The sequence below is a fragment of the Podarcis gaigeae genome (genome assembly GCF_964106915.1).
Source record: "Podarcis gaigeae genome assembly, chromosome: 11".
Classification (NCBI taxonomy): domain Eukaryota; kingdom Metazoa; phylum Chordata; class Lepidosauria; order Squamata; family Lacertidae; genus Podarcis; species Podarcis gaigeae.
Genome location: NC_139687.1, coordinates 32,836,899 through 32,859,268, shown reverse-complemented (window position 1 = coordinate 32,859,268; position 22,370 = coordinate 32,836,899). Strand labels below are relative to the sequence as shown.

General features: G+C 42.0%; 1 protein-coding gene across 2 annotated transcripts in view; it reads right to left on the bottom strand.

The window, feature by feature from the left end:
- EDIL3 (EGF like repeats and discoidin domains 3) overlaps positions 1-22,370 on the bottom strand; it is a 234,709-nt gene that overhangs the window by 34,846 nt on the left and 177,493 nt on the right. For both annotated transcript variants that reach the window (XR_014556287.1, XM_083703244.1), the window contains exon 9: positions 15,763-15,947. Coding sequence is in view for 1 of the 2 variants with exons in the window: in XM_083703244.1 (XP_083559370.1) it covers positions 15,763-15,947 (185 nt within the window). In the remaining variant the exon portion in view is untranslated. The remainder of the gene's footprint in view (positions 1-15,762; positions 15,948-22,370) is intronic.

Below are 22,370 nucleotides of genomic sequence, written 5' to 3'. Positions count from 1 at the left end.
TCACATTGCAAACTGTGGGCATCTGGGGTCTGTATGAGGAACAAACTTAAAGAAATAAATATATGGGATGCACTCAACTACTTTTTACTCTTATCTTATTCATATGAAATACATCAAAAGAATAGTCTTAAAGGTTCTGGCCGGTTTTTTAATTCTATACATGTAGTTGTTGGGAAAGATGATTAAAAAGGGGGATATTCTTTGTTTTCATTGTTTTGTGACAGATGCCTTTGGAAAACAACATGCCATCAGTAAAAACGACAAGCAGCTGTTTTAAAACTGCTCAGGGATTTCAAAAGAGGGGACCATCAGGAAGAGTCAGAATATAAGTAGAAAGCAGGCTTGGTTGTCTTAAGCAAAAATGATTTAGGTGCCCCCTGCTTCATTCTATCAATGCACAAACAAAGGCACACAATATGTGCTTCTTTACAAGGCAATCTGCTTTTTTAAACTGCACATAACATATTGCGTACATGTAAACAAATGAAGCTATTTTGATATATGAAAAATGAAAAGGGGGAATGATAATCCATTGGGAAGAGGAAAGGACGATACAGGGTCTAGTGGCTGCATTACATTTGAACTCTCAAAGTAATGTGGATGAAGTGCATTTTTATTTTCTGCCAAAACTCCCTCTCTGTCTTGTTTCAGTTTTGGCTGTTACCATCTACCAGAATCTCTGTTCTACCTTGAAGAGTCATGCAATGTACCGCAGGGTAGCCACAGTAGTAAAGACTATAATGGTGGCCTAGGTACTGGTAGTCTCATGTATTTTCATGAAGGTGGGGTACATAAGTAATTGGTGTGGAAAATGAATGGTAACAGACAGGTGTTTGTCTAATGAAGGTTAGTGTATCGGAGATAGTATTTTGATATCTATCTATGGCACAGGAGCCAAAGAAATTACCATATATGGGCCCAAGTACTGAACAACAGATTCTCATGGCAAAACAACGAGCAGACCCTCCAAGTGTCCCTATTTTCCAGGGACAGTCCCAGATTTACAGAAGCTGTCCGGGCTTCTGATTTGATCCTGGAATGTCCTGCTTTTCCTTAGTACATTCCTATTTTCATTGGAGAAGTATTGGAGGATATGGAATTATCTGACCCCCACAAGCCATCTGAAGGCAACCCTGTTATATTATGTTTTTATATATGTTGGAAGTCACCCAGAGTGGCTGGGACAACCTAGTCAGATTGGCTGGGGATTATTATTATTATTGAATAGGATGTCCCTATTTTCATCAGAGAAAAGTTGGAGGGTATGAAAGTGTGCCTCTCAATATGCTCCTCACCTTTAAAAACAGTTTACCACAATGACATGTGGAATCTGGATCCCTAACTAAGGACAATGTACAGTACAATCCTCTATATGTCTACTCAAAAATTAGTTCTATTGAATTAATTAGGGCTTTCTCATCTCCGATAAGCTGGTATAGGATTGCAAGCTGAATGACTTAATTTTACTGAATAGAAGAAGCTACCAAAACCAAATACAAAAAAAAGTTATAAATGATCAGTCTATAATAAATGATGGCCGAGGTTTAGAGGGGAAAACAATGTTTATTTATTATGCCCATATCCTGCAGACTGTATGGAAATAACAATACAGTAAAATACCATATTGACTTTTGTACTTTAATATGCAAATATGTGGCCCTCTTGTCCCCATCCCCAGCCCACCACTGTATCAGATTATAGCATCAACATAATTTATGTTATTTCCCCTATTGGCTTCTGGGGAAGGCTCTGATGCAGTAGTCCTATAATTAAGATTAATTGGACGGGGATTTGTCACCACTAACCTCTTCCCAATAAGTGTCCACCTTGATTTTATTGGTAATGCAAGAAGAAAAAGACAAATGTATTCTATTTATAATTTGCCAGCTTGGCACAGAATTAGTCTATGTGTACTTTATCTAATCCATGCCTAGGAACCATACTAGAAAAAAGTAAGATGAAATCTAGAGGTTTAGGCAGAGTTCTTAAATGAGCCAGAGTCTCATAATACAGCTTTGTTGTGCTGGTTAAAGATTTATAGTAGAATGGTGATATGAATAAATGCATGAGCCCTTGCACATACTTTCAGAACTCATTCCCAATAAATGAAACTCGTGCTTCTTTTGCACTTCTTTATGCTTAGTTGTATAGTGGAACTGCAAAGCTGACTTGCCCTGACAATGAGGTAACTTGAGTTGCCATACTACATTTTAAAAATAAATCCTGGATTTGTCAAATACTGTATTACATTAAATTCCAGTAGCCTTACATGAGTCAGTTTTGTTCAGAGACCAATATGTTATTACTGATTTGGGCTTATTTGCTTGACCTTACCTAAACCTGTTGATGCAATTTCCATTTCATATATGTAGCTTCTAATGCAATTCCATCAAACCATCTGATTTCCACCCCGCAAGCCTCATGATCTTATATTAAAGAACCTTGCTCTTTTCTTGTAATGTATGGATACTTTGTTCATACAACAGGCTTTTCAGGAGGGTCAGGTGGCCCTTCTGAACAATGGGTGGGCTGCTGGGGAAAATGTTGTTCAAAACTGGCCTTGGACCTTAAGGTCAGCTAACTTACAGAAGTCAGTAGGAGGAAAGTTTCCCATCTACAGCCTTTAGTGCCAAGGATCAGACAAAGGCTGTCCACCCCTCAGCAGTCTTTGATTGTTCAAGGACTTGGTTGGAAGACAGCAACGCTAAAAGTGCCAAGCATACCTTTTCCAGGGCTTTCAGCATAATTGAACACTATAAAACTATATATATATTTGGTTGGTAATCTACAAAATGTAGTCATTTATGCTCAGAGGGATTTGTGGATGACTGCTGGAAACCTGAAACTGGCATTCTTCTTTTTCCTAAAATTTGCAGTTATGCAAGTCAAAGTTTATGCTGAATACAGCTGTACTGTGAAACATTAAAATAACACAGTACAATTGCCTGCTTTTTAAAAAAGGAGGTTTTTTTAGATGAGGGGGTAGTGCCTAAGGAATACCTTTTATAGCTTTTATATCAACTTAATGGAATGCAGAAATGTGTGCAATAAAAATTTATAGTAGATCAAACATTTACAGTGAGCACAAACTATATACACATGAAATTGAGTACTAGTGAAATTGAACAGCAAAGCAGTTTACTATTCTAGGTTGCAAGCCTGCTCATTCTCCTCCCAGAAACCTCTCCTCCTCTAAAGCAGACAATTCAGATGGATACTGGGACAGACAGGAACAGAGAAGAGGAATGTCTTTAAGAGTCTCCAGTGCATGTTTTGACGTATTCTGGAAGTGTGTGATGCAATCTGTTTTGGGTTACTTGGGAGTATCTATAGATATTGTTTCAGGTGTGCGTGTTTGCCTGAGAGAGAACCTGTTCTGAGTAACTACGAACTGTTCACATCTCATTTTTATGTTTTCCCCCAGGACATCAAAATATGTACATGAACATGGTTTGGGATAGCTGAGATCACACATTAGTATACTCTCGCACATCTAGAGTAACACTAAAAACAAGACCATGTAGAATTATGTGATATATTAAGAATACTTGCATATCATAAGACATGGGTTCAAGGGCACAGGTGGCACTACCAAGCAGCCTCAAGTGATAATTCTTCTCTTTCCAGAAGTAAACTAACAAATACTGCAGATTCTGAAATACTGTGATGCTGGTCCAATTCTCTGCCTTTACTTCATACCCTCCATGCGTCCTGATTTTCCAGAAACCGTCCCAGAATTTTGAAAGCCATCCTGGGTCAGAACCCAGGGTTACCAGTTGTCCCCAGATTTGCAAATCTGTTCCTGGACAAATTCTGTCCCCGGAATGTCCCCAGATTTGCAAATCTGTCCCCGGGAAATGTGGCAGTGGCAGGCTCAGCAGCCCAGAGCTAGCCTGGTAGTGCAGTTGGCTCTGGCTGGCTTCAGGAGCTGCTCATGGTCGTAGCAACCACCATTTTTCCTCTCCAGAAGTCCCCATATGATGTGTCTTGGCTGGCTCTGGGCTGCTGACTGCCGCTGCCGCCACCACTGCTGAAGGGGAACCAGGGATGTCCGGCAGTACACATCTCTTGCCCCCTTCCCCCTTTGTTTAGACTGATTGGGGAGGCTCAGGAGTCGTGGGAAGATGGCCGTTGTCCAGTTTTTTAAAAACTCTGCACATTTATGTTTCACAGGGTGCGAAAAAGGGCTTTGCACTTTTATACAACATGTGGGTGGTGCTGTGGTCTAAACCACAGAGCCTAGGGTTTGCCAATCAGAAGGTCGGCGGTTTGAATCCCCTGACGAGGTGAGCTCCCGTTGCTCAGTCCCAGCTCCTGCCAACATAGCAGTTCGAAAGCACGTCAAAGTGCAAGTAGATAAATAGGTTCCACTCCGGCGGGAAGGTAAATGGCATTTTTGTGCACTGCTCTGGTTCGCCAGAAGCGGCTTAGTCCTGCTGGCTACATGACCCGGAAGCTGTACGCCGGCTCCCTCGGCCAATAAAGCAAGATGAGCACTGCAACCCCAGAGTGGTCCACGGCTGGACTTAACAGTCAGGGGTCCCTTTAGCCTTTATCTTTACAACTTGCATGTGTGCTTGGGTCCAGGGTCTTTTGCCTCATCATCCCCACTACTGACTCCCTGTTGCGACTCATCTTCCAAAAATAATTAAAAAAAAGGGTCCCTGGATTCACTGAAAAAAATATCTGGTAATCATATTCTGATGTCATCACAGAATCCCCCTATTTCCTCTGCCAGTGCTGTCACAAGACCACCCTGGGCAGGAAGAAAGGTGGAGCAGAGCACAAGAAGTCTTGATTATTATTTTTTAATGCTATTTGTGTCTGTATATAATCTTGCCCCTTTCTAAAAATTATTTATTGTTGTATGTTTGTAAATCTACCAGAGAATAAGATAAAATAAAACTAGGATAAAGGGGTTTTCTCAGAATGGTGGTGGGCCTATGCACTGTGTCCCACTGGGGTAGTGGTGGCGGCGGCACTCACCCTTCTTCTGAAGGAAAATGCTCTGCAACGAGGGGAGGGGGACAAAAATGGGGAGTCAGGGAGGGTCAGTTGTGGGGAGGGGAGTGAGAAATGAACCCATTTTCATCTGAGGTGTGTTGGAGGCTCTGCTACCCTCAATGTTTGGAAAAGGAAAGAGAAAGTTCAAATGTTGAAGATTATGGATAGATCAAATATGCCAAGTGATATCCAGGTTTAAGAATCTCAGGAAACAAAACAGTTTCATTCCAGACTGAGGAAAGGAAAGTGCTGTGAAGTCCTACTTCCTACTTCCTTTGCTTCTATCTAGCAAACGTACACCTTAGTCCTTCATTAGGACAAAGAGTTGTGTGGTCTAGAAGCAAATTCTTTGCTGCCCTTTTTTGTGGGATCATAGTGTCAATGCAAGCCTATAGGACAAGGTGATTAACCTTTCCCATGTTACTATCATGTTTTCTTGATAAGTTTCGAAGCAACCTCTCTCTGGAGCCAATCCACCCACCCCCCTCTCCCACATATTTTTCCTTCAGTGGCCATAATGACCAAGACTAGTGGTGCACAGGTCATTTGGTCAGACAAAGCAATATTTCAGCTCTTCTCTTTGCTATTTCCAGTGATAACATCTGTGATCAGTTTAAAAGACTGGAATGAAAAACAGTGGCTGCCATCATTTTCTTTTACAGATAGGTAGCCGTGTTGGTCTGCCATAGTCAAAACAAAAAAAATTCCTTCCAGTAGCACCTTAAAGACCAACTAAGTCAGTTCTTGGTATGAGCTTTCGTGTGCATGCACACTTCTTCTTCTTTGTCTATGTAAATTCATTTTTTATTATATTCCACACCACTCAAAACCAGTCCCCTAGCTATTCATAATGTAACATAGCTGATATTCTGGCTATAAACTATAAACTAATATCTGAAGTCTGTCTATAAGATAAAGTACACACTTCAATGATTACTTGGCAAAAGAGAAGCAGAATCCATTGACATTCAAAGATATATTTAAATACTGTCAAATGGGACTGACATGTACCTGTACTGCAGAAGCAGAGAGGTTTGACAAGTGGGACAATTTATAATTTATATCTTGTGCTAAGCATTCTGGGAGGATAGTGAACTTTAAGTGGGGAACTAATAATGTTTGCTGCTTAAATATAATGCCTTCTCTACCCTTTTTGGTCAGACCTATAAGGTATCAAAATTTTGTAAAGGATCACATTTAAAGAAAACATGCACATATCCAAATTAATATGCCTTGAGGTTCTCAACTTTCTATTCTTATTTCTTCCTAAATATAATCAATTATAGTTGATTATAAAGAATGCTGCTGGCCAATTTCATTTCATGTCTCTAAGGCTTGCAGGTGAATTTTGTGACACCCCATTAAAATAAATGGCACTTTGCTATGCCTTTCCTTCAGCCGTAGGTGAAACATCTTCAATTATTTGCTTCAGGCATCTTGGAAAGATTTATCTTCTGGAGGAGACTTTTGCCGATCTGTAAGTGTCTTAACTGATTTTGGGGGGGGGCAGGAATTGCCCACAAATTATTATGATTGTGAATATGTTATTTTAAAAAACAACACAATATTGATAATAATAAACTGCACTCAAATGGGGGGGGGGGTTAAGCCCTGCCCCACATAATCGATCACAAAACACGGCACATGGACACCATTTGAATGGCAATTGAATGGGGGGTGGGTTGGCCCTCTCAAATATTTTAGGGGGGGTGAAGGGACCTTGGCCCCTAGGAGTTGTCTCCTATGTGACTCACTATTGCCTGGATTAATTGACAGTGGCTTTCTAAGGTTTTAGACAGGAGTCTCTCCCAATCTAACCTAGAGGTTCCTGGGACCTTCTACATGTAAAGTGTAGGCTCTCCAATATGAATACCTGTCAGGAGTCCATGTTCCCGTCTTCCTACAGAAGATACTGAACCTTTGCCCCTTACGTCTCTTGTTTTGCTTCCTGTCCAGCAGCCCTCCCTTTCGCCAACTCTACGGACTTATTGGATCAGCTCCAACCTCTTCCTGTTCTGAAAGCCTGTCTCTGTGCCTGTTTGTACCTGTTTGAGCATCCTGAGAGCGTCCAGCCCATTTTCAGTTGTTCCCTTGACAACAAGCCGTTGAAGGTCAGAGGGAGTTGGCATAGGCAGCTGTAGCCCCTGCCCAGCCTGTGTCAAATCTAAACCTTTCTGTTTCTGCCCATATTCTGCAACTGGCTGTAAAGTTCCACTTGGAACTGGCTCATTCCTGACAATACCATAAAAAGGACTTCAGCACCTGAAACTTATATAAGTCTCCTTGAGAAGAATTTTATAGCAACATAAGGATAATCCAGCAACCAGCTGGCATGACCAAAATGACATTTCCGCTTAAGCAGCATTGCCCCTCTGCTACAGCAAAGCAACAGTGAATCTATGAGTTGAGTCCTTGACTACTTCAATTTTGGGACCTGGTGGGAAAGTCTCAATAAAGACTGGAGAAATTCTAACGACTGCATAAGCAGGACAAATGCTCACTTAACAGGCAATCTGGAGGAGCCCCTAAAGTTTAAGCTTTTTTTCAGGTTTAGCTAAGAATGGAATCACAAATTAATACGCCAGATTATTGTTTATCAGTTCCCTATCACAAAAACTAGGCACCTTAATTATTTCTGAATGTCATACATTTTGCAGTGGAGATTTATTATTATTATTAATAGCAACATACCATCTTTTTATAGCTATTTATCATGCCATTAAATGAAAATGGAACCTAAGGAGGCAAAACCAAACAAACATACACACCCTCAAATGTCCCTACCACTTACCTCTGTTTATTTCATGGACTCTTGATTGTAAAATAAACTTCTGGGAAACTTTTTCTGCCCTGCCTTGTTAATAATGTCCTTATAGGTGGCTGGCCAGAATAAATTCAATTACTTTCCAGAGGTTTATAGCCTAAATGCTGCATTTTTAAAAAGTTTCTAAAAATTGAAATAAAATAAACTGAAATGGAATGCCTAAATTCTATTGTAGCCATAAACATTTTCATAAAATGAATGGTGAATGGAAGCTTTGCAAAGTTAAAAGCAATTTTCAAAAGGGCAATGCCACAGTGTACACTTTAACAACACTATTAATATGAATAATGGATTCAGCCTGAAATCATATGCAGGGCAAAGTGGGTGAGGCGATGACCTCCAGAAACTGGGTCAAGTGCATTGCTCAGGTAATGCCCTTGGATGCTGTGGAGTCCATATTATCACTAATCAGCATAATTAATGGGAATTAATACCACGTAAAGAAGGCAAAGTTTAATGTTTTTTCCAGCATGACAAGTAGAGACAAAGACAAAGTCAGAGAGTAGGCTGTATGCCAGGGGACAAAATGACTATTTCAATTGGTACTTTATGTTTTCAATTTTTAAAAAGCTTTTACAGATTGAATCATCTGCTTTGGTCATGTGAGTTTCTCCATTACCCTTCTGAAATTTGCAAGGCAAGTTACTGCAATCAGGAAATAAAAGCACATTTTTTACCAATGTTTGAGAGGAAGAGATATATCAAATTGAGTCACAAGTACTTTCAAGAACTGATGTATAGCATGTCTGGATTAGACTCTCAAGTATATCTTTGTATTTTTAAGCACTCACTAAGATTGTGAAGCCTATGGTTGGTTGATGAGGTACTTTTGGGAAATCAATAAATTAGGAATTCATGTGAGGCCTTTATGTATTTTCCTCACCCCACCCCACTTATGTTTAGGCAGTCAGCAATGACAGTGAGTGTCTTTACAGCTGGGGCACCCTGCCTTTGGAATGCTCCTATGTATCTATGAATACTTTCCTGAGGCAGCACACTTGGTGCCTTATTTTTAACAAATGTGTGGAAATATTTGTACTTGTCCACCTTCTTCTTTTTAGACAATGCTAGTCTGATACTGCCTTTGGTTGAGCTCAAAAAGTTTACCTGCAATTTTATTCACCAATATACTGTCTTTTAATTTTATATTATGGAGATTATTTTAATGTTATTTTCATTTCAAATTGCCTTGAAAACTTGTTCAGTTATAACCTGGGATTCTGAGGGGACATACAGACATGAAAAGGATTATGCTATCAATCCGCTTCTTTATCTTTATCTTCATTTTCATCTTTATCTTTATCTTTATCCCATATTGATGGCCTTTCAGCTGATTCCCTGGTGGCCCGCTGGACCGTGGAGTTAACCAGGACTACTGACCGTTTGGCTACGAAGCACCCTCTCCGATTGCATGGAGCCTGGACAGCCCCATGGTTTTCCATGGATCTGAGGTAGATGAAACAATTGCTGAGATGGCTAGAGCGCTGGTGGCGGATAACTCATTCTGAAGCTGACCAGATACAGGTTAGAGCTCAATGTCGAGCCTACCAAGTGGCGACAGCGACGGCGAAGAAGACTTTCTTCACCGCCTCTATTACATCTGCAGAAAACAGCAGCAGGAGACTCTTTCAGGTGGTTTGCAATTCAGCAGAACCACCTGCTCCACTGGGGCCCAGTATGTGCCACATGATCTCCTGCAATGATTTTGAAAAGTTTTTTTGCAGATAAAGTCACTCAGATTTGGGAAGAGGTAGACTCCACCATGGGAACAGGGCCAGGGTGGGAGAGTGCTAGTCCTGTCTAGCCAAGTTGCATGGGATCAATTCCAATCTGTTACCTCTGCGGATGTGGACAGGCTGCTTGGACGAGTGAAACCAACCACCTGTCTCCTTGATCCTTGCCCATCCTGGCTTATAAAAGCTAGCCGGGAAGGGCTGGGCAATGGGCTTCGTGGGGTGGTGAATGCTTCTCTCTGTGAGGGAGCCTTCCCAGACCCACTGAAAGAGGTGGTTATCAAATTGCTTCTAAAAAAACCATCTTTAGATGCGGCCAATATGGCCAACTATTGCCCAGTCTCAAATATTCCATTCCTGGGCAAAGTGATTGAGCGAGTGGTTGCTGAACAACTCCAGGCATGCCTGGAAGAAGCAGACCATTTGGATCCCTTTCAGTTGGGATTCAGGTCTCATCATAGGACTGAAACTGCCTTGGTTGCAGTGATCAATGATCTCCGGCGGGCTAGGGACAAAGGTGAGAGCTGTTTCCTAGTTCTGCTGGATCTCTCAACGGCTTTTGACACCATCGACCATAACATCCTTCTGGACCATCTAGAGGGGCTGGGAGCTGGGGCACTGTTATACAGTGGTTCCGCTCCTTCCTCCTGGGTCATGTTCAGAAAGTGGTGGTGGGCAATCAGTGTTCAGACCCCTGGGCTCTCACTTGTGGGGTACCTTAGGGTTCTGTCCTCTCCCCCATGCTTTAATTTTATAATGAATGGTTTTAGAGGGTTGTTTGTGCTGTACCTTTGTACTGTTTTATTGTTGTTAGCCGCCCTGAGCCCGGCTTCAGCTGGGGAGGGCGGGATATGAATAAAATTTGTTGTTGTTGTTGTTGTTGTTGTTGTTGTTATTTCAACATCTACATGCAGCCACTGGGAGAGATTATCAGGGGGTTTGGGCTGGGTGTTCATCAGTATATGGATGATACCCAGCTCTACCTCTCGTTCAAATCAGAACCAGTGAAGGCAGTGAAGGTCCTGTGTGAGTGTTTAGAGGTGGTTGGAGGATGGATGGCAGCTAACAGATTGAGGTTGAATCCTGACAAGACAGAAGTACTGTTTTGGGGGGACAGGAGGCGGGCAGGTGTGGAGGACTCCCTGTTCCTGAATGGGGTAACTGTGCCCCTGAAGGACCAGATGCGCAGCCTGGGAGTAATTTTGGATTCACAGCTGTCTACGGAGACACAGGTCAATTCTGTGCCCAGGGCAGCTGTTTACCAGCTCCATCTGATATGCAGGCTGAGACCCTATGTGCCCGTGAACTGTCTCACCAGAGTGGTGCATGCTCTAGTTATCTCTCGCTTGGATTATTGCAAAGTGCTCTATGTGGGGCTACCTTTGAAGGTGACCTTGAAACTACAACTATTCCAGAATGTGGCAGCTAGAATGGTGACTGGGAGCAGCTGCCGAGACCACATAACACCGGTGTTGAAAGACCTACATTGGCTCCCAGTACGTTTCTGAGCACAATTCAAAGTGTTGGTGCTGACCTTTAAAGCCCTAAACGGCCTCGGCCCAGTATACCTGAAGGAGCATCTCCACCCCCATCATTCTGCCCAGACACTGAGGTCCAGTGCTGAGGACCTTCTGGTGGTTCCCTCACTGTGAGAAGCCATGTTACATGGACCCAGGCAGAGCGCCTTCTTGATAGTGGCACCCGCCCTGTGGAACGCTCTCTGACCAGATGTCAAAGAGAAAAACAACTAGCAGACTTTTAGAAGACACCTGAACGCCACCCTGTTTAGAGAAGTTTTTAATGTTTAACAGACTATTGTCTTTTAATATTTTGTTGGAAGCTGCCCAGAGTGGCTGGGGAAACCCAGCCAGATGGGCAGGTATTATTATTATTATTATTATTATTATTATTATTATTATTATTATTATTATTATCCCATAAAATTGAGATGTCTGGGAATAATCTTGGATGCATATTTCCAGCATATGCACACAGGGGGCTCCAGAGGGCAGGGGAAGAAACTGGAAGTACAGTTGTGCAAGTAGCTTTTTGTTACAGAAGTGCACAGGCATCAGTGGGTGTCATCCATAAATGCTGAGATGGAATGTATTCAGAAATGCAAAGCACAGGTACAATGCAACTAGTATCATATTAATGGCAAAAGTATAATTCCTTCAGTCCTTTCATATGGTCCATTTCACACTTCCTTGTGACAGACGTATTTGCCTTCTGTAGTGTTTGTCGTAGGCACACATTTGCTGTAGCTGTTACCTCCACCTTCTGACATTAAAATTACATTGCCAAATAATTTTTTGCCCTCATTATCTTTGGCGCTCTCTCTCTCTCTCTCTCTCTCTCTCTCTCTCTCTCTCTCTCTCTCTGTGTGTGTGTCAAATGGGAATAATTTCTCTTCAGAAACCATAACTTGCCTTACAGGGTTTTTGTATAGTTTGAAGGGGGGGGGGGGGGACAGGCATTACTCTTCTCAGACTGGCAGAAAATCTGCCAGCAGCCACCTGGATGCAGAATGAATCAATTTGTATACTCAATCAGGTACAACAGGAGAAAGCATTTGGAACATAACATAAATTGTTAGAGAAAATAATAAGGGCTGTCATTGCCTCGCCTCCTCACTTCCCTAATTCCCTGCCCATCTGCATACAACCACAGATTCATTGTCGCCAGCAGTGGAATAATGTACCTCAAAGTAATACCACATTGTCCCCGAATGAATTTGGTTTTTTGAGATCAGCAGGAGACAGAAAAGTGGCCTGTCTGCATGCATTTCCTACTTTCTCATTTGCCATCTAATTTCTCTCTCTCTCTCTCTCTCTCTCTCTCTCTCTCTCTCTCTCTCGTGTGTGTGTGTGTGTGTGTGTGTGTGTGTGAGAGAGAGAGAGAGAGAGAGAGAGAGAGAGAGAGTCTGTGTCAGGCAAAGGGAGGAGCTGTATCCCTTGGTTCCTACCTCCTACCTTAGTCTGGAAATAGATGTTGCTCTTCCTCCCCCCCCCCCCTAAGAAAGGATTTTGAATTGGCACGAATCCTTCCCCCAGACTCTGAAGAAGTTTACAAGGGTTCTTTATAGAATGCAATAAAAACAAACAGATCCTTAAATTTTAACAAGAGATCCTAGGGGCAAGGAACTTTTTTTTAAGTCCTCTTGGAAATTCACCGGCATTTTTGTATGAATTTCTCTTAATATATACATATTTGTATGCAGTTTTGCCTAACATACACATTTCTGCAAAGCACTTTCCCTTTAAAGAATCCATCTATAATGATGATGATGATGATAATTTATTTCTACCCTGCCCATCTGACTGGGTATCCCCAGCTATTCTGGGCAGCTTTCAACAGAACATTAAAAACAGAATAAAACTTCAAACATTAAAAAGTTCCCTAAACAGGGCTGCCTTCAGATGTCTTCTAAAAGTCAGGTAGTTGTTTATTTCCTTGATATCTGATGGGAGAGCGTTCCACAGGGCAGGCACCACTACTGAGAAGGCCCTCTGCCTGCTTCCCTGTAGCCTCACTTGTCGCAGGGAGGGAACTGCCAGAAGGCCCTCGGTGCTGGACCTCAGTGTCTGGGCAGAACGATGCGGGTGGAGACGCTCCTTCGGGTATACAGGACCGAGCCGTTTAGGGCTTTAAAGGTCAGCACCAACACTTTGAAATGTGGTTGGAAACTCAGTGGGAGAAATAACATCTCTGTATGTTATTTCACTAAGATATGAAACTATACACACACCATACACTAACGTATGCATTTTTGTGTACGTTACTTGCTTGTAGAACTGCAAGTACAGAATTTCGTATGATGGTTGTGTTTTGGTTCAGAAATTAGGTAATTAAAAGTGAACTGAATCAAATTTCCTTCCCATCTCTACCTCTAAAAAGCTTTTCTGGTGTGTGTGCTGGGGGGGGGGGCACCTTCTTATGTTAGCCTAGATCAGGGGCCGGCAACATTTTTTGAGGCTGGTCCAGTCCACTTCCCGAGAGACCTCTCGGTGGGCTGGAGCGTGCGCACCCATGTCTGAATTCAAGCTATTTCCTGTGCTCTTCCGGGTCAGAAGCACGGAATCCCCACGCCGATCCTCTCCTGTCTCTGTACCACAAGTGAAAGGCTCAGTTCTGGGAACATAATGCAGCCCACCAGACCTCTATCTGGCTTCCTCTCCCCAGGCCACACCTCTCACAGCCTGCTTTACACCCTGAGTGTTATTACCCAGCTGAAATATCTACTGGAACTCTGATAATGCACCCTGCTTGTCTAGAAAGCAGTATGCAAGTGTGTGTAGAAACTAGCCTATAGTAAAAATATAAACTTTACATCCCTTATTTCACACATTTTTTTTTCTGGCTTTACTCACCACTGCAATGTGGCCCTCTGAAGCTTTCTTGGAAAGGAATGTGCCCCTCAGCTGAAAAGGAATCCTTGACCTGCTCTATCAAATGCCTTCCCAAATAGCAGACGTTTTATAAAGCAGAGTGAGATGTCCGCAATGTGGGCACCTCCTGGTGACTTGAGGGGTGGCTTGGTGACCCTGACTTCTTCCAAGTCATAGTGCCTTATTGCTTTCCTCACTGGCTTGCTTATATAGTTGAGCTGGCAGCATGTTCCATGTAGTAAATCCATATTCCTCTTTGCTATGGCTTGGGATATCACAGTGCATTAATGACTTGACTGAATATACCCATCTTCAATTCATGAGATAATAAATAGACATGGAAGTTCTACAAGTTCTGTCTGTCCCCTTCCCCCTCCATGTGTGAGTTCAAAGCAAATATGTTTATCGCTCTGTTGAATTGCTTAGCAACAGCAGGTAAAGAAATTGAAGAAGGAAAAGCTAATAAGTTATAATTTATATGTGAAAAGATTGCAGGAGGCTAGTAGCACACTTCTGGCACAGTTAAGGGTTCATGCTGAGAATTCCATTCTCCCCTGGCAGCGGTTTCAAAACAATGCAATCTACAATGTTTCTAATATGTAAATTGAGCAGTGACTGGTCAAATAGTCTTCTTGCTTGGTGATTTGTTGCTCTTTTGCATATTAGCCTTCCGAGGAACTTTTGTAAATCACCCCAACGCTGAAAACAAGCAATGTGTACAGCTTCTTAATGAATTTATAGTGCAGAATCAATCTTACTAGAGCCAAATACGTTAAAAGGAAGGCAAATTTTGGAGTAGTAGTCTAATGCATTTTTTGCAGCCGCCCCTCCCCCTCAAAAAACCCCCCAAACAAAAAAAACCTCCTTCACCAAAACCCGAAACACCAGGAGATGTGAGAAATGATGCTTTTTTCAGAAGTCATTAATCAAATTCAAACATTTATTTGCTTTGACAAATAATCAATTGCAATTCTATGGCTCTGGAGAATTTACAACTGAATGATTTAATATGGTTCAGTGAATCTGATTTTGTAAATTTGATCCAAAAATATTCAATTAAAATCAGCCACTTTTCTTCCATTGCTGTAGCACAGACATGACACAGCCAACCAATCACATATAAAACCTTTCCAGCTGGGATTTAAGATTGTCTGTTCAAAGATTCAGTTCACTTGAAAGATTCTTCTAACAGCATGAACTATAATGAAGTTAGGCATAAGTACCTGGATTTAAAAAGATTTGTTCCCAGTAGTACCTCAGCTTGGGTTGCGTATATGTGGATGTTCAAAGAATTATTGTGTAGAATCCGTATCAGCAATTTATGTCATTTAAACCCTCTGAGACAAATTTGAAACTTGGAGTTTAATGTTCAAATGCGTAAAAGCACTGGTCATGTCTTTATGACAGAAGTTCACATGGTCTTGTATCTAAAGGGATTCTGTGATTTTGATAAAAGGAATTCAATTATTCCCTATAGATTTTTGGGCTCAGGCTTCTTGATATTCCATCCATTAAACTGTATTTCAGCATTTTCTGGATTGATCCTATCACTCTGTGGGGAGAGTCAACAGACACATCATAACATGGGTTTCTAGGTGTCCCGTCTGTTGTATTTCCACTTGCCTATTTGCATCTATTGAACCACAATCAATCAAATAAAAAATATGATGAATTAAAGGACCACACACTCAGATATGCCTTTGCAGTATTATTCACTCAGTACAGCCAACTCATTCATACATGATAGCATATGTCCTTCCATAAAAATATTATTTAGAAAAATGGATCCCAATAATTACTACAAATTATTTACCTGCAGCCACTGCGACTGGTCACTATGCCCCGATGTCCAGGCATTCACTTTGCCTTGTTTGTCCAGACGAGCTTTTCTAGGTTCCCATGTAAACATATCCATATTGAGTGTTCTGAAGACACTGGAAGCAGTAATCTGATAATCCTGTATATGTCCCGATTTCATCCCCAGAGGTTCAGAGCAACCTACAGAATTTAAGTTATTTGAGGATATCTATTTAGGCAGCCTATAAATCCAGATGTTGCTTCTCTTATACATATTTATTCAAAGTGTACAAATCTTACTGTCAGCAATTTGGAAACCTTAACAATCATTTAAAACTGTAGTTCAACAATGCATGAGTAAATACTACTTAAGAGCATTTGAAGGAACATTTAAAAACTTTATATTTATTTTTTTAAATACACCTTATAAAATGGTAAAGTGGTTGTATGTTTAGCTTTCTGCTTTAGGCAGAATTTGGTGGCATTCCAAGGCATCCCTGGAAATGACTGGATATGAAGAATTAACTTCAGATTGTATAAATAGCAAACAGCTTGTCTAAACCACTTAGCCAAGGCAATTCTGTATTGTCAGCCAGTAGTCATAGTTCGTACTGCAGTGCTATATTAAATTTTCCATTAATTTGTTAGTTGATGAACAGTATTAGTATCCATCAGCAAATGATTTAACTGATTTACAGCCTCCCCATTCTAATGTCAAAATCTGGAAAATAAAGCAAGTTATATTTATCTACTATGGGTATTCATTTGTCACCATGATACTCTTTTGCCATGCTACCTACCCATTAAGGAAAAGTTGTTTTACAGTGTACTATATTTATACCACTCTGCATTCTTTCATAAATCCCATGTCTCTATTTTTCTCAAAGCATCTAAACTTTTGTTCAGGTATATTTAGTTAGAAATGGCATTTTTCAGCAGGATTGTGCAGATTATAGATATTATACAAAAGAAAGAAAGTCACAGAGAGTCATCTGTTAAAGCAGTCTTGCCATCTCACTATCATGTCTTCCTCTGCAAGCAGATGTTCTTTGAAGGTTTTTGCATCTTGATCTGACCTTGACCTGACCACTAGTTGGAGACCTCTAGCGGAATGATAGCACAGTGTGATCATCACTATAGAATTGACTTCATTTGATGCCTTTATAAAACACTCTAACTGAACCCAATGATTTGTTGCTCCAGTTTTTATCTCGATGCCTTTTTTAAAAAACGTGAAATTCAGAGTCTTGCATTATGCATCAGCCAAACATGGTTGTGCGCACTGTCCTGGTTCTTACTGCACAGCCGTAATTAGTTGGGGCCAGAAGTGGTGGGATTTTATGGTGAAATTATTTTCATTCTTGTATGCTCTGTTTTATATGTGTTTTATGTAACCTAAGTAACTTGTGATATCTGACAACTGACAAATGCAAATGATAAAATATGAACAAACAAATATACGTATGCAATTCTAAACAGGAAGCTGTTTTAATACATACTAGATTATTTCTCAGCATCTTAAAAAGCAGAGACATCACCTTGCCAACAAAGGTCTGTATAATTAAAGCTATGGTTTTCCCAGTAGTGATGTATGGAAGTGAGAGCTGGACCATAAAGAAGTCTGATTGCCGAAGAATTGATGCATTTGAATTATGGTGCTGGAGGAGAATCTTGAGAGTCCCATGGACTGCAAGAAGATCAAACCTATCCATTCTTAAGGAAATCAGCCCTGAGTGCTCACTGGAAGGACAGATCCTGAAGCTGAGGCTCCAATACTTTGGCCACCTCATGAGAAGAGAAGATTCCCTGGAAATGACCCTGATGTTGGGAAAGATGGAGGGCACAAGGAGAAGGGGACGACAGAGGACGAGATGGTTGGACAGTGTTCTCAAAGCTACCAGCTACCAGTTTGACCAAACTGTGGGAGGCAGTGGAAGACATGAGTGCCTGGCGTGCTCTGGTCCATGGGGTCATGAAGAGTCGGACACGACTAAACGACTAAACAACAACAACAACAACAGATTATGTGTTTATGTATTGTTTCATAGTTTTTGCTATGGTGATAATAAAATTAACTGCAACTGTTACTTATTTCAAATATTTATATTCTGCCCATCACCTGAAGATCCAAGAGCTGAAACACATACTGATTAACAGGACTAAGTATAAACTTTACACTTTTGTAGTTTATGCTCTGGAGATTTCGAGCAAGCAGAACTGAATCAAAATTCTTTTCATGCATCAGATTAGTTGATAGAACCTTGCACAGGAAATGTGCATACCAGTCAAGGAAGCTGGCAGCAGTCCCTAATAGGTCAGAATGGTTAAGCTGATACTCTCAAATCCCTATCCATTCTATTTAATTTATTGGTTAATTGAAAGATTTTTAAACTGGGTAGACAACTTTGATAAGCCAGGGATGGGAAATCTGCAGTCCTACAGAGTTGGACTGTAGCTGCTCTCAGTTCCAGCCAGCATGGGAAATTGTCAAGGATGATGGGAATTGTATTCCAGCATCATCTGAAGGTTGATAGGTAGACCATCGATTACTTGTTGATCTAAGCAAGTATAAGGCCTGTTCCTGTGGATTATCAGCCACCATTTCTTGCAATCCCTGTTTGAATGCTAAGCAACACTCAGTTCTTTGGTTCCTTATCAATGATCCTTGGGCTTGTCAAAACTTTGACTGACTTGTCAAAATTTTGATTTGATCTATTGCTGGGAAATCGGGTCCTTACTTAAAAAAGGCACGTATTGCGGTTAGACACCCTGTGTTGTGGGTGGGTACAACTGGTAAGCCACAACATCCGATTGGTAGATCCAATCTGGCCAATGTGACGCAGTTCAAATGGTTTGAGAGACCTATTTATGCCCAGTGCTTCCTATTTCAGCGCGTGCATTCGGAACACCTGCCCATCTCTCCCTACTTTTAGGGCTTGTTGTGCTTGACCTTGCTATGCCGTCGTGTGTCGTCTGTTGTTGGGACAGGGGCACGCAGTGGCGTAGCGTGGGGGTGTAGGGGGGGCCGGGCACAACATCTGGGGGTTAGGGGGCGCAAATTACTTGCCTTGCCCTGGGTGCTGACAGCCCACGCTACGCCACTGGGGGCACAGCAGGAATTTTCCCCACTTGGCTGATTGGCTGTTGGCATTTGAGTTTTGCCTGCCGCATAGCAAATCATCACAACTTGTAAGGTTGTGGATAGGTTCTGGTTCAGGTGATAGGGATGGGCGAACACTCTCGCCATCCCTATGTGTAGGGTATTCCATTAAAGGAATCCAGGGACTCATTGGTTTGGTCAACCACTGTGAGGGGGTTGTGCCCGTGCCTGAGTCTAGGGGGACATTTGGGTGGCAGAGTTAGCCCGTTCCCAGCTTTCTGCTTATCCAGGTGTTCACCCTTGGCTGACCTATGCTGGAACCCTGGGTCAGCACTACCTGCATGGCAGGGAGCTAGCCAAACCAGAGCCTATGCGACCAGTCACTTTCAGTAATCAATAAAGTTGTGGCCTAAATTCTGCCAAAAACCAAACCAAAAATTTGAGTAAAGTGTGGATTTATTTAGGGGGGAGGTTTCTGGGTCTGAACATGCAAATGAGTCACTGCTTGGATGGCTGTGTACACATCACCACTTACTCTGGCTCTAGTGCCCTCCCACCTCTGGCTTTTGAAACAGTGTGCATATGATGTTACCCACAATGCTGAGCTATCTTGTAGTTTATTGAGACATACTACTGTTTGATTGCTCTACCCTCAAACTAAGCTTTAATCTTCAAAGCCACATTCATTTTGAAATTGAGCTGAGGTGTGTACATTTGAGACAGCCATTGGTGACACTTCATGAATGTGTGGTGCTGGGACGTGGAAACAAAGCAGGTAATGTGCATCGGATGAAGACACCCCCATCCCCTCTGTGGTGTGTGTAACAGCATGCAAACACAACCTGCAACACAGCAGGGGGAAAAGGCCTACCTGCGTTTTAAGCCACTATTGTGTCTATAGCCTAATATGTCCCCGTTTTATGGCATCTCTCTTCCCCCACCCTACACTTGCTTTCCCCACAGGATGTGAGTGGTGAAGCAACATCTTTTTGTATTTCTGAAGTCTGTTATTTGTAGGTTTTCTAAGGACTGCTATTGATTTTCAAGGGCATTTCTCCTTGGGAACTGCATTTCATTTTTAGCATTTCTCCAGATTAAAAAAAAAAAGCTGAGGCATTCTGAGACAGACTGAGACTAAAATGGTAGCAGTGATATACACAGATAGTAATATGTGAATTTAAAATGCTGAAACTCCTACACCACCTACAATTTAAGTGACTGTGAAGCCAAGCTGAAATGGTAAAGGAAACTTAATTGAACTTTCTTTTTTTTAAGCCCTCCCTTGCCTAAGTCCAGGTAAACCACTGTAAAGATCCCCCAATCAGCAATTTATCATCCCTTTATACAATCAATTCAAGAGCCCAACAATAAATAACTTTAAACATAAAGGTTTATGCTATTTTTAAAAAGATGGTAGTCCATTAATGACAAGAACCGCTTGAAGCCAGCTATCCTACTTCCAAAATCAAAGTGTGTGGATATTTATGCATTCAAGGACTGCAGCTCCATACTTGGGGGTTTATATTGCAATGGTATGGGATATAAGGAAATATCATTTAATTGCTTCAACTGTCCCACACCAGTAAATGGTATCTTATTCTGTCATACAAATGGCATTTTATTGAACCTGATGCCAGCTACGATGTTGCTGGCCTTCAGCTTCAATGAGCTCCAGACTGCATGGCAACGGACAGGGATGAGGGGACTGCAATAGTCTGACAGAAGCCTTGATTTAAGTGCTAGCCTGGTTCTTCTCAGTAATTCTGCTCTCTGGTGGCTGTTTTTTGTATGTCTCTTCATTTAATGTTACATTTATATCCCATCTTCCTTCTAGTGAGCTCAAGGTGGCATACACCCCCCCCAACTCTTTTAATGTTATATTGTCACGGTCTGGTTCACGGGCGATCGAAGTCCCGGAAGGGGACGTCAGGACCGGGGGCAAGATGGCAGAGTGGGAGCAGGAACTGAAGTCCAGAAGCCAGGAGTCAGGAAGCCAAGAGTCTGAGGGTCAGGAAGCAAGGAGGCATGAAGTCAGGGGTCTGAGGATCAAGAAGGAGGGAGTCAAGAAGCTGAGGTTCAAGGATCAGAAAGCAAGAAGCCAACCACAGCAAGGCAGGGAGCGTGTTGCTGTGGCAAAGAGCCGAAGGGAAATGCTGACCTTATATCCCTTCCTAGCTCTTGCCACCAGGTGCTGTGAGTTACCAATCGGCCTCACCTGTGAGGCCACACCTTGACTATTCAGAACAAACTTAGGAAGGCCCCAGTCCTGCAAAGTCCTATTGGTCACAGGGCCGGGCTCCTGACATATATTCACAACAACCAGTGCTTTTTTCTGGGGGGACACAGGGATACGCATACGCCTGAACATTTTGTGAATCTAAGTTTGGCCTCATTGAGGGGCAGTATTTCAATACGAATAGGAAACTGAGAGTGCCCCTAAACATTTTTTTAAAAGAAAAAAAGCACTGACAACAACCATGTGAAAAAGTTTAGACCAGGGGTTGTTAACCTGGTCCCTACCGCCAGGGACCAGGTCCCTACTGCCAGTGGGCATTTCAGGATTCTAAGTGGGAGGTAGGGGTTTCTACGGCACAAGCTGAATCCTCCTTCCATTGAGCACTGGTGGGCGGTAAGGAAATTTTACCATTAAGAAAGATGCATTAGTGGGCGGTAGGTATAAAAAAGTTGACTACCCCTGGTTTAGACCCAAGGTCACTCAGGAAGCTTCATAATCTGCATGGCCAATGTGAATCCTGTAATATGGTTTTTGGTGTAACTGATGTTTACCTTTTTTTATTGTTGTTAATAGTGTTACATAAATGGTAATTGTTTTATTTGGGATTGTTTTACTGATGATTTGTTAAGTACTCTATACAATTTATGCTGCATTTGTGATGTTCCATTCTGTTATTTTTATCTTTTGTTTGTAAGCCGCTTTGGGATTTATTTGAATAAAAAACAGCATAGAAATAGAATCAATCAATAATAATAATAATAATAATAATAATAATAATAATAATAATAACCAAGAGGGAATTTGATTCCTGGTCTCCCAGGTCCATCACTCTAACCCCTACAACACATTGGTGAGTCCACATTTCAAGACGTTTGCTCCACACTGAATGATGACTGTGTCATTACCCCCGCAACCCACCTTAGCTTGAGCTATTTAGTCTGACTCAAGCATTGTGGGTTAAACCAGAGAGCCTAGGACTTGCCGATTAGAAGGTCAGCGGTTCAAATCCCTGCGACGGGGTGAGCTCCCGTTGTTCGGTCCCTGCTCCTGCCAACCTAGCAGTTCGAAAGCACATCAAAGTGCAAGTAGATAAATAGGTACCGCTCCGGTGGGAAGGTAAATGGCGTTTCTGTGCACTGCTCTGGTTCGCCAGAAGCGACTTAGTCATGCTGGCCACATGACCCGGAAGCTGTACGTCGGCTCCCTTGGCCAATAAAGCAAGATGAGCTCCGCAACCCCAGAGTCGGTCACAACTGGACCTAATGGTTAGGGGTCCCTTTACCTTTAC